Below are 12,795 nucleotides of genomic sequence, written 5' to 3'. Positions count from 1 at the left end.
GGTTGAGGAGAAACTTGGAAGAAGTCTATAAAATAATGAGATGCATTGATAGGGTTGACGGTCAGAATCTGTTTGCCGGAGTTGAAATGTCTAAAACTAGGGGGCATACATTTAAGGTGAGAGGGGGCAAGTTCAAAGGAGATGTGAGGGGCAGATCTTTTTTATTACACAGAGTCATAGGGATGTACATCATGGAAACAGACCCTTTGGTCCAACTCATCCATGTCGACCTGATATTCTAAATTAATCTAATCCCATTTGCCAGCACTTGGCCCATATCTCTCAAAACCCTTCCTATTCCTATACCCCATCCAGATGCCTTTTAAATGCTGTAATTATACTGGCCTCCACCAATTCCCCAGTAGCTCATTCCATACATGTACCAGCCTGTGTGAAAAAAATTGCCCCTTAGGACCCTTTTAGATCTTTCCCCTCTCACCTTAAACCTATGCCCCTCTAGTTCAGGACTCTCCCACCCCTTGGAAAATACCTTAGCTCTTCACCCTATCCATGCCCCTCATGATTTTATAAACATCTATAAGGTCACCTCTTCGCCTATGATGCTCCAGAGAAAAATAGCCCCAGCCTATTAAGTCTCTCCCTTTTGTTCAAACCCTTCAACTATAATAGCATTCTTGTCATTTGTTTCTGCACCTTTTCAAGTTTAACAACATTTTTACTCTGACAGGAAGACCAGAATTGAATGGAGTATTCCTAAAGTGGTCTAACCAATATCCTGTACAGCTGCAACATGATCTCCCGACTCCTATACTCAGTGCATCGACTCCTATACTCAGTACCACATGCCTTTTTTCACTACCCTGTCTACCTGAAACTTCACTTTCAAAGAATTATGAACTAGCACTCCAAAGACTCTTTGTTCAGCAGCACTCTTCAGGTTCCCACCATTGAGTGTATAAGTCCTACCTGATTTGCCCTACCAAGTCTGGAATGCGCTGCCATGGTGGTGCTGGAGGCAGATGCGATAGGAGTATTTAAAGAACTTTTAGATAAGCACATGAATATGCAAGGAACGGATGAATATGGACCAAGGCAGAAGAGATTAGTTTAATTTGGCTTCATGTTCAGCGCAACATCATGAGCTGAAGGGCCTGTTCCTGTGCTGTACTGCGCTATGTTCTATGTTCTAAAAGATAGAAGAAAAACAGTAAAAGTTGAAGCACACGATCTGGATCTAGCTTTTTGAACAAAGTGCATGGATGAAAAATGTTTAATTTTGGTGCCCAAACAGGCATGCATTTCCAGAACAAGACAGTAGATGGGGCTATATCAGTTTATCCAAAACAATGGGCAGAATCTTATACTGTAGTGCTCAGAGTTTTGTAAGCTATGGCAAGATGTATGACAGAATCAGACTAGAAGTCTCGACTGCTAGAGCATCTTGCTGCACCTTTTATGCCTTTTGCTGAGCAGTGAAACAGATTTCTCACTAGCTAGTGAGGAGTTGCCAGTTAAGTGGGATGGTATCTCAATGTATGGGATTCTATGAGAGCGGCACAGTGGCTCAGTGGTTGGCACTGCTGCATCACAGTGCCAAGGACCTGGGCTCATTTCCAGGCTCGGGCGACAGTGTGGAGTTTGCACATTCTCCCTGTGTCTGTGTGTGTTTCCTCCAGGTACTCCAGTTTCCTCCCACAATCCAAAGATGTGCAGGTTAGGTGAATTGGCCATGTAAAATTGCCCATAGTGTTCAGGGATGTATTAATTAGGGGTTTAGAATCAGTTTAACTCAGTTGGCTGGGTCATTGGTTTACAGAGCAGGGTGATGCCAACAGTGTGGGTTCAATTCCCATCACCAGTTTGAGGTTACCATGAAGGACTCTCCTTTTCAACCTCTCTTCCCTTGCCTGAGGTCTGGTGGTCCTCAGGTTTAATCACCTCCAGTCACTTTTCTCTCTAATGAGTGCAGCCCTGATAGTCAAGTAAGACAATAGTGACACAACAGGTAGGGGTAAATGTAGAGTAATAGGGTAAGGGAATGGATTTGCGTGGGATACTCTTCAGAGGGTCGGTGTGGACTTTTTGGGCCGAAGGGCCTTTTTCCACACTGTAGGGATTCTATGATCGATGATAGCAAGGCAAATGCTGTATTAATGTCACAATTCACCTCACTAAGATTCAGCTCCCGATCTTAACAGACATGCTAAAAAAAAGCTAGACGTCAAGGCATCTTGACGTTGAAATCAGAGCAGTGCTTGGCAACTTTGGTTTGCCGTTTGTTTGAAAGTTCCTCCATGTTGCACACCAGCAGCTCAGGGCATGCACCAGCTCGTGGACTGGACCAAGCCGTATCTGCGGGCTCTTTGCTCACTCACTCTGAACCTACCTGTATGCTCACACCATTCCTGCCTTGGCCTTGCCCTTGTGCACTTAGCTCTAGCTGAATGGGGCAATCAGGCTTGTATTACTTCAGTCTTGCCTTGCCAATTTGCATACGAACACAGGAAGGAAGCCTCAGTCAAAGTTAAGATCAGGGGAGAGCTTTCACTGAGGGTGGTCAAAGGCAGCCTCTGATACTGGTCCGGGGGCCTGGAGATGGTCAGTCATCGAGCCACTTGTGTGGTCAGAGTCAGGATGCCTTCTACAAAAGGTGGAACGAAATAAATACGGGGTAACCTGCTATCCTTCTTGAATCCTTCTGCCCACTGTGGGCTGCATTCCTCCTGGAATGAGGGGGAGGTGGGTACTAAAGGAGAGAAATTGGGTGACAGAGGAGAGTTGTCCCGAGAGAATGAGTAGTCAGTGGAGAGTATATGCAGGGTCATTGATGTAGGGGGTGACAGTAAGTGAGGGAGGATACCTCAATCAATACTGCGAGTGATATGGCATCAGCCTTGTTGGAAGATGAGTCTGGTAGCAGGAGATAGAAAAAGAGTGTGAGGGAGTGGGAAAGAGATGGTGACACTTGTACTGGTGAAATGGAAAAGATCATCGACTTTTTTCCTACAGGGCTGGGCATCCCGCCAGACTGCTGAGACTATACTGACCTGGGGGGCAACCTCAATCCAGATTGGCGTAGTCTGGGTTTTCTCACCTCCTGTGCCAGCAGTGGGGGAAAGAGGTCATGTGCATTGGCACCGCTCCATCCAGCAGGACCCCCAGGTCCTTGTCCATAAAAGCGGCGCCAATTCCCCCCTAGTCTGCAACACAGAATCATTCAGGATAGCTTCAGACTGACAGGAGTTGTCTGGATGCAAAAGCTTATAAACATGGCATGTGCACCAGGTCATTTCCAGGCTACTTCAGCAGTGGTGAGTTGCCCTGGGAATGGCGCCATGGGAAGACAGGAATACGATTGAATGTGAAGGATGCCATAGGGGTGGGGTAAATAGTTAATGAGGTGAGTTAGATAAGATATGGTGACAAGTCCCATGGTGAGAATCCTCCATAAAAAAAACTTGCTATAACTCACACAAAGGTATCAGGTATCTTCATCCCAAAATCCAAGCAATTTGAGCTTCCATTTCTTAGTCACTGGCCTGTTCCACCAGGAAGATAATTGCCTTATAGTATAAAAATCCCAGTTTAGGACACTCAAGATCTGTTTACACTGTCCTAAGATAGTTGCAAATTAATAGAAACATAGGAATTGTTAAATGAGAAAAGATCCAATCTATTTAGTTTAACTTGTACCAAACTGGTAACCACATGATAATATTGGGGTGTTTGACTAATTGTTCTCAATTAGTCTACAACACTTTCCAAGCATGCATGTAAAAAAAACCTACTGGTTTTTTTTCAGCTGGAGGAGAGTTGTGGGAACAATATATTCAAAGTCATCCATTCCTCTCAAGCTCTTTATGTTCACTACGTGATGTATTCAATTTCTTACATACAAATCAATGCTTGGATGAAAAGTGAACATTGACTTAAAAATGCCAGATCTTATCTTCAGCTATTGTAAGACTATAGTTTCAGTAGATTCCTGGCTGTGTACCAATTTGTATGTGGTTGAAGGAAGTCTCTGCTGATGACTGTTTCTTCATTCAGGAATTTCCAGTGAGGTGTGGCTCTCAACTGGAACATTCAGCATATCACTTTGGACTGAAGCCAGCTCTCCACTCCTTCCTGACACAGCAGAATTGGAGAATCGGAATGAATGGTCAAAGGTAATCTAATGCGTAAAAACGACTGCAGATGCTGGAAACCAGATTCTGGATTAGTGGTGCTGGAAGAGCACAGCAGTTCAGGCAGCATCCGAGGAGCAGCGAAATCAACGTTTCCGGCAAAAGCCCTTCATCAGGATGAAGCTGATGAAGGGCTTTTGCCCGAAACGCCGATTTCGCTGCTCCTTGGATGCTGCCTGAACTGCTGTGCTCTTCCAGCACCACTAATCCAGAAAGGTAATCTAATGGCCAATCTTAAATTGATATCTTCACTACCTAGTCAGTAATCACTTGTCCTTTATAGGACATGTTCACTTGTTCCACTGTCTTTAATACAGGTAGTTCTTCTATAACGTGATAGTTGCATTCTTGCGCAACATCACATTATAGCAACATTGCGCTTTAGAAACAGCATTTAAAGTGTTGGCAATATAACTGCATTACAGTATCCCCAATTTGTCAATCACATTACAGCGAACTTGCATCAACGAAATGAGTTATAGCAGAACGACCTGTAATTGATAATGACATGATAGTTGCTGCAGTGTATCTTTAAGTAAGAATGTTGATAGTCTGCATACATTATCATACAGGATATGATGTTCAAATCTATCAATTGACAAAGCAAGATATACTTGGAAAAGATTTCAAAATACAGACGTCCCTGATTTAGAAACATCTGACTTATGAACGCTTGAACTTAGAAGCACAGTCCCATACAGGGGTGTATTAATATTAATTTTAAAGATTCAACGTTTAAATGTTTAATCTATTTATGGTTATTTTATAATGTCCTGCATTGTGTTGCAACTTCCATACAAACTGACTAGTGAACGGACTCAAGAACCAAGCCTGTTCTCTTGGAGACTGCCAGTAGGAGTTCTGAAGAGGGGTCAGTGAACCTGAAACGTCAACTCTACTTTCTTTCCACAGATACTGCCAAATCTGCTGAGTTTTTCCAGCAATTTCTGATTTTGGTACTGTCAGTAGTTTACCACTCTTATTTGAGCAATTAGTAAATTTGTGTTTGAAGCATAAAAGAAAATACAAGAGCAATAACTGGTATCTGTAATAGTTCTTTATTGACTCTATCAGAATATCATGGAATATGTGAATTTGCCCAATTGTATGGATTTAAGGATTGAATGAGTGAAATTCATTGTTGTTGACGGCGAGATGTGAGAACAAGCAGCATTCTGTTCTAAGTAAGTTCTAAGTTCTACGCCTTAAAGTTGTTGAAATGACAGAAGGATCTGCTCCCACTATAAAAGTAATTTAATATTGCTCCCTATATTTTCAGAAGTATTAGAAGTTACCCTGAAATGGAACTGTTGCAGCATTTACAATCTATAAAGGGAGAGAGTGCTTATTCCTTGGTGTGACCATTATCCAGATTTAGTTTGAAGCTACTTGCGACCTGTAGTTTACAACAATAAATCGACTTGTTGAATGTTAGTTCATGAATAAAAATATTGCCCATTGTAGTACATTTACATGAGCATGACTTAATACCTTTTCTTCAAAACATAAAACTAATATCTCAACAAAATATGAATAAATTAACCTTCTGTTTAATTTGTCTATGTGAAAGGCAAGACTTCTACTGGCTGACTAGTAAACACTTTCCATTAACATTTTGGGAACAGTAATAACTTTCTACCAATCATGGAGCAAAAGCAGTTCAGCAGCGGGTGTTGAGAGTGCAAACCAGGGGGCAGCCAGGAAGCTGTAGGGAATCTAATCTAATCTAAAAAAGTGAAAAGGTTACCTGACAAGCATCAACTCCTCCTGCTAAGATACCAGCACACAGCATCCTATCACTAATTTGGTTTCCAAAGGTACGTTTGCATCGTTTGTCGTTGATAATTTTCACTTCTGCTTTTTGAAGGATGTTTGCAGGTGGGCCTGGAGGAAAAAGATAATTAATTAGCTCTTCATTAATTTCTGAATTTGAACAGAAAAGTCAAGTCTGACATTCCAGTGTGGCACTTGTTTTAACTCATTCATGGGATGTGGCTGTCACTGGCTGAAGCAGCATATATTGCAAATCCCTAGTTGCCCTTCAGGAGGTGGAACTGAGCTGCCTTCTTAAACTACTGCAGTTCATGTACTTCAAGTAGACCCACAATGCCATTAAAAATGAAGTTCCAGGATTTCAATCCAGCTGAATGAACTGTGATATATTCCCTAGTCAGGATGGACAATCATTTGGAGAAGAACATGTGAGTGGTGGAGATCCTATGTATACATCCTTCTAGGTGGTAGTAGTTGTGGGTTTGGATGGCGCTAAATAAGGAGTCTTGGTGAATTTCTGCAGTGCATCTTGTAAATGGTACACCTTGCTGCTACCGTCAGTGGTGGTGGTGTGAATATTTATGGATGCGGTGTCAATCGAGCGAGGTGCTTTGACTCCTGATTTGTGCTTTGTAGATGATGAACAGATTGTCAGGACCCAGGACCTGTCTTGCTTTCTGCAGGATTCCTAGCCTCTGACCTGCTCATGCACCCACTGTATGTGTGTGGTAGTCCTGTTCAGTTTCTGGTTAATGCTAGCCCTCACTATGCTCATTGTGGGAGTTTCAGTGATTATGATGTCAATTAATGTCAAGGGGCAATGGTTCAATTCTCTTCTTTTTGGAGAATGGTCATTGCCTGGTACTTGCGTAGCACAAATATTACTTGCCACTTTTTTGCTCAAACCTGGATATTTTCCAGGCTTCGCTGATTTGAATATGAACTGCTTTGGTACCTGAGAAATCATGAATGATACTGAACATTGTGCAATCATTGATGAACATTCACTCTTCTGATCTGATGACAGAGGGTTGGTCATTGATGAAGCAGCTAAAAATGGTTGGGCCTAGGACATTACACTGAGGATTGTCTGCTTTGTACTGTTTTTTGTTGGGTAGATGCCAGTGTTGTCATTGTGCTCGAACAAATTGGTAATGTATGCAGTATGCTCTAGAACACAAGTCTTCAGTACTATTACCGGAATATTGTCAGGGCTCAGAGCCTTTACAGCATCCAGTGACTACAACCATTTCTTGGTATGACGTGGAATGAATTGAATTGGCTGAAGACTGGCATTTGAGATGCTGAGGACTTCAGGAAGGGGCCAAGATGGATCATCCACTTGACATTTCTGGATGAAGATTGTTGTGAATGCTTCAGATTTATCTTTTGCCCTGAGGTGCCTGGCTCCCCTTTTATTATTGAAAATGAAAAATGAGTGAGGATCTACCTCCTCCAATGAGTTGTTTAACTGTCCACCATCATTCACATTTTGATGGGCAAGGAATACACAGCTTAGATCTGTCGCACTGGTTGTGGAGTCGCTTAGCTCTATCAGTTGCTGCTAATGCACGTAGCATTGGAGGTTGATGCATCATTTTTAGGTATGCCCAGTGCTGCTCCTGACATGTCCTTCTTCACTCTTCATTGAACCTAACTTGATGTTAATGGTAGAGTGAGGGATTATACCAAACTATGAGGTTTTAGATTGTGTTGGTGTATGATTTATGCTACTGCTGATAGTGCACCTCAGAAATTCCTACTCTTGAGTTGCTAGAAATAAATCCAGTTTAACAGTAATTGTCTTCAAAAATCCCAAACAATATGTGAAACATATCAAGTGAGTCAGCATCAAATAAATCCAAAGCATCTTGCTAACTCAAAATGACATAATTAGATGCTGTGTGATAAACTAAATATATTTTAATTCAGTTATTTGATTATAAGGCTCTGTCCTTAAATATAAGCAATCATTACATTGATAATTAAATTCTCAAGCATTCTAAAATTATTAAGATATATTGGAGTACTTTCTCCAGTAGATACATCACACTTTTGCATTGAAAGCAGCCTCAAGAGATGGTGGAAGTGAATTTTTAAAGGTATAGATAGGATCTTGATAAGCAAGGAGTTTAAGGATTATCTGAAGTTGATGAGAATATGGAAGAAAATATGGATGAGAATATTGGAGCAGGCTTGAGGGGTTGCATAGTCTACTCCTGCTCCTAATTCATATGTTAGTGTGGTGCCAGTATCCTGAAAAAACGTTAGTCAATTGACCACACGCATCATCATAGACTGAAAACTGGTAAAATTAACATGGATAATGGATACACAAAAAACCATCATCAGGATGAGTATCTGACATTCAATATACTTAAAGAAATAAACATTAAAATGGAAAATGACAGTTTTATTGACATTGCAGGGAAGACAAATCATTCAATTAAAATTGGAATAATGCCAAAATCTAACCTTGAAAAGCAAGCGCTCCCCATCCCGTGATTGTACATTTTCGACCAGCAGAGATGACTTCACTACTCGATGGGAGACAAATTGGCTGGATGAACTTATTGAAGATGAGAGGAGAAGAAAGCTCCAGTAGTGCAATGTCATTGTTAAAGTTCATTGGAATGCTATAGTTAGGATGGATGTGGATTCTACTGATGGGTCTCGATATACCACGCCGAACAAAGATTGATCCCATGTAAGCTTTCCAGTTTGAAGGGTTGGCGAATGCTCTTTAAGCAAACATGAATAAACATAATTTCAATCATTCTTAAAACATTTAGGTTAAATCTATAATTCTTGTTTAATACTGAGCTTATTTTGTGACTCCATGTCTTCGCCATCACAGAGTCTGCTGTTACAGTCTCCACAAAATTGTGCACTTCTTATCCTACTGAAACCATTTGTTGCCGAAACTCTCATTCAGCCCTTTGTTAGGACCACACTCCATTACTCCAGCATACCCCCACTTCTATGTTACATACATGCCAACTGTTCTATATTGGCTCCTGAGAATTACAGAATTTGATAGCATAGGAGGTCCTTCAGCTCATTTAAAAGAACAATCCCCAGTTTCCCCATAAACATGTATCTATTTCCAGATTTACATGCAATTTTCTTTTGAAAAATACAGTTAAAAATCTTCTGATATCCTTTCAAGAGTGCAACCCTAACCGTTATGGAAATAGACATTTTACCCAAGAAAGGAAACCATTCAACCCATTGTTGAATGTGCTAACCAAAAATAATTATTCAGCCTCATCCTATTTTCCAGATCTTGGTCCATAACAATCGTGATTTTTTTTTTGAAATGTGATGAGTGTTTTTGCTTCTTCTAGCCTTTCAGGCAGTGAATTCTGGATCATTATATTTCTTGAGGTAATTATCCTGTACACACCTCTAATTCTTCTAACAATTACTTTAAATCTATGTTCCTGATTATTGACTTACCTGTTACTGAGATTATGTCCTTCATGTTATTTAGGTGTTATAATATTATATACCTTAATTAAATCCCCTCTCAACCTCTTCTTTTCTAAAGGAAACAACTCCAGCTTATTTAACCTTTCCTTTATGAACAATAGACTATTTATTGTTTATTCTCTCACATTGTTTGCTCTCACCAAAAAGGTATACCTCACATTTTCAGGATTGAATTGTTTTACCACTTTCCTCTCACCTGTCTTCTGGTTTCAACCAGCCTTGCAGTTTTACAACTTTTAAAATCTTTCCTCCCTCAATTTAATTTTTCAGCCTTGCATTTAAGTCATGGCTTAGCTGTACATCTTCTACATCTGTCATGTTCTCTAGTCTTACAATTGCCTCCCTGGCCACATTACTTTCACCTATCCATTCAGTCTCACCTCGAAACCAGGCTTCAGCTGCCCAGCAACTCACTAAGGCTCCTTGACAGCAACTTCTAAACCTGAGGCCTCTGCCACCTAGAAGAACAAGGTTAGCATCTGCATAGGGAGAAAACGAAAAGCAAGTGCTTTGGCAAGCAGGAGGGAGGATGGTAAATGGTTTCTTGAAAACAGGATTTGTGAAATAGATAGAAGATGCAATTGATTTTTGTTAAGTGTGACATAACACAATGAGAACAAGGAATGGAATATTGCCCAGACTAAATGAAAAGAAGGGTGGCATGGTGACTTAGTGGTTAGCACTGCTGCCTCACAGCACCAGGGACCTGGGTTCAATGCCAGCCTAGAGCATCTGGCTGTATGGAGTTTGCATATTCTCCCGGTGTCTGCTTAGGTTTCCTCCAGATGCTCCGGTTTCCTCCCACAATCCAAAGATGTGCAGGTTAGGTGAATTGGCCATGCTAAATTGCCTGTAGTGTTCAGGGATGTGTAAGTTAGGTGCATTAGTCAGGGGTAAACGCAGAGTGATAGGGTAGGAGAATGGGTCTGGGTGGGTCATTCTTCGGAGGTTTGGTGTGGATGTGTAGGGCTGAAGGGCCTGTTTCAACACTGTAGGAACTCTATGAAGGGTGTGGATGAACAAAGAGGCTTGGGATTTAAATATGATAATGTGGGCGCAGACAGATAATGGTATTTTCCGAAGTTGCATACGTCTCTCACCACAACCAATGGCACCTTGGGACAGACATTGGGTACAGGACTGAAATAATCATGATAAACTTACGTAAAATATTGGTTATGCCACACATACTGGAATGTGCCCATTCAGAGTCCACTCTAGAAAAAAAAGTCTAAGAATCTAAAAGGCCAGGGATGGAAAGCTAGGAGGAGACTTGACACATTGGACCGCTCTTCACTTGAGCAAAGAAGGGGACCAGGAGATTTAATGATAAAAGATTTTGATGGGGGCGGCACGATGGCTCAGTGGTTAGCACCGCTGCCTCGCAGCACCAAGGTCCCAGGTTCAATTCCAGTCTGTGTGGAGTTTGCACATTCTCCCCATGTCTGCGTAGGTTTCCTCCAGGTGTTCTGGTTTCCTCCCACAGTCCAAAGATGTGCAGGTCGGGTGAATTGGCCATGCTAAATTACCCATAGTGTTAGGTGCATTATTCAGAGGGGGATGGGTTACTCTTTGGAGGGTCGGTATGGATTTGTTGGGCCAAAGGGCCTGTTTCCACACTGTAGGGAATCTAATCTAATCTAATCTAATGAATAGGAAAGAATCATCGTCCGATTAAGAGTTCATTAATTTAATGTGGCCAGTGTGAGTCTAAAGGAGTGAATTTATAGGAACAGGAGTAACCCACTGCATGGCTGATGAATGGAATGCTTTGCTGTTGTATTACCATTATGAGGTTTAAAAGCAAAAGGACTGTCTTTATACTTAGGTTACCTATGCTGTAACCTATGCTGAAGCATGCCTGTCGAGGTGATGAGACTATTAAAGATTTACTGAAGCCTAGATTGTTTTACTGAGAAGGTGCAAAATATTCATTCATGTAGACAATAGTGAAGGCAGCTGTGTTACTGGTGGAGAAAATGGGTCACCAATTATCTCAAGGAAGTATTGCCAACAATTGGGAACTAAAGAACAGTTAGTTAGCATCTATACTTGGATACAAAACCAATGTGATTGACATTACCATGGGAAAGGCAGGAAAGGGAGCCATTGTAAAGTTTGCTTTGTAGGCTTTACTATAATATCACCAAACATCACGGATGGATGAGTTAGTCTACCACGAACTAGGATGAGAAAGAACAGCCAGAGACCAAGCTCCCAAAGGTGTACCATTCTGGAATATGTGCAATTCAGATATAGGTTGAAAAGACCAAATTTATTTGGCAATAAGTGAGGCTGGAAGATACCCCTAGCTCGTGCTGAGGAAGGATCATTAGGAACAGTCTCACTAGGAAGGATAATTCTGGTATCAAAGCTACCAGGGTGAGATGGAAGCAAACAAAAATAAACCATTGTGAGTTAAGAATCATTTTGGACTGGTTCAAGGAGAAGCCAATGTCTATTTAAAGCTGAGTGTAAAGTTTATCTATGAAGTATGTTTTCTTTTGATTGGACTAAAAGTAAAAAGGGAACTAACTGTTCTGCAAAGTATGAATAGCCTCCAGAGATAGACTTAACCAAATGTCTGTGTCTTTTGGCACAGTAAATGTCTTAAAATGTAATATCTTACTGTATAATTCTTTTGGCTATTAACTAAAGGTTCAATTTTCAATAAATATTTGAAAAAGAAGAATAGTAGAATGGAAGACACTGCAATTATATTAGGATTGCTGCAAAAGTCACCTGCTAATGACAGCAGGGAGGAATGGCCTTTTTTTATACTTTAATATTTAATAATTCTAAACATCTGGATTGAGAGAAAAGCGGGAATGTCTAGTCTGAGGCTAAGAACTCTGCTGATATGTTAGCAAGCATTCAATTATTTGATTTGAATATTAGGACAATAAAATAATATAGGAGACTTTTTGTATGCAGGTCGTTCTGCTGTAATGAATGTTTCATTAACATGAATTTGCTGTAAAACGATTGATGAATTGGGGACAGTGTTTCTAAAGGGCGAACTTTTAGAATGCGTAATGTAATGCGATTACGTTGCCAATACTTTAAGCGCTGTTTCTAAAGTGCGATTTTTCTATAATGCGGGGTTGCACAAGAACACAACCACTGTGTTATAGGAGAACTACCTGTACCACACTTTATGATCTTATGAATTTACTATCAAAATTTCCATGACATGCTTCTAATCTTAAAAGTTATATTCTTAGTCAAGATCACATGGGAGTCAGATACTTGAAAATTTAAATGAATGAGTTGAGGGGTACTTTGGATGAATGGGTCATAAAGCTAATTTTCTAATTTATCAGTATATCAACAATCTTATGAAAGCACTGGTTAGTTATGTAGTAGCTGAAGTTTTAGTTAA

General features: G+C 40.7%; 1 protein-coding gene across 1 annotated transcript in view; it reads right to left on the bottom strand.

Moving 5' to 3' along the window:
* The window catches only part of LOC122558334 (transmembrane protease serine 9-like), an 80,923-nt gene that overhangs the window by 53,243 nt on the left and 14,885 nt on the right, over positions 1-12,795 (bottom strand). The window contains exons 5-6 of the mRNA XM_043706789.1: positions 8,397-8,662; positions 5,896-6,032 (exon numbers count right to left, since the gene is read on the bottom strand). Coding sequence (XP_043562724.1) covers positions 5,896-6,032; positions 8,397-8,662 — 403 coding nt within the window. The remainder of the gene's footprint in view (positions 1-5,895; positions 6,033-8,396; positions 8,663-12,795) is intronic.

The sequence above is a fragment of the Chiloscyllium plagiosum genome, chromosome 2, assembly GCF_004010195.1.
Source record: "Chiloscyllium plagiosum isolate BGI_BamShark_2017 chromosome 2, ASM401019v2, whole genome shotgun sequence".
Lineage (NCBI taxonomy): Eukaryota > Metazoa > Chordata > Chondrichthyes > Orectolobiformes > Hemiscylliidae > Chiloscyllium > Chiloscyllium plagiosum.
This window is presented reverse-complemented; position numbering and strand designations above follow the sequence as displayed.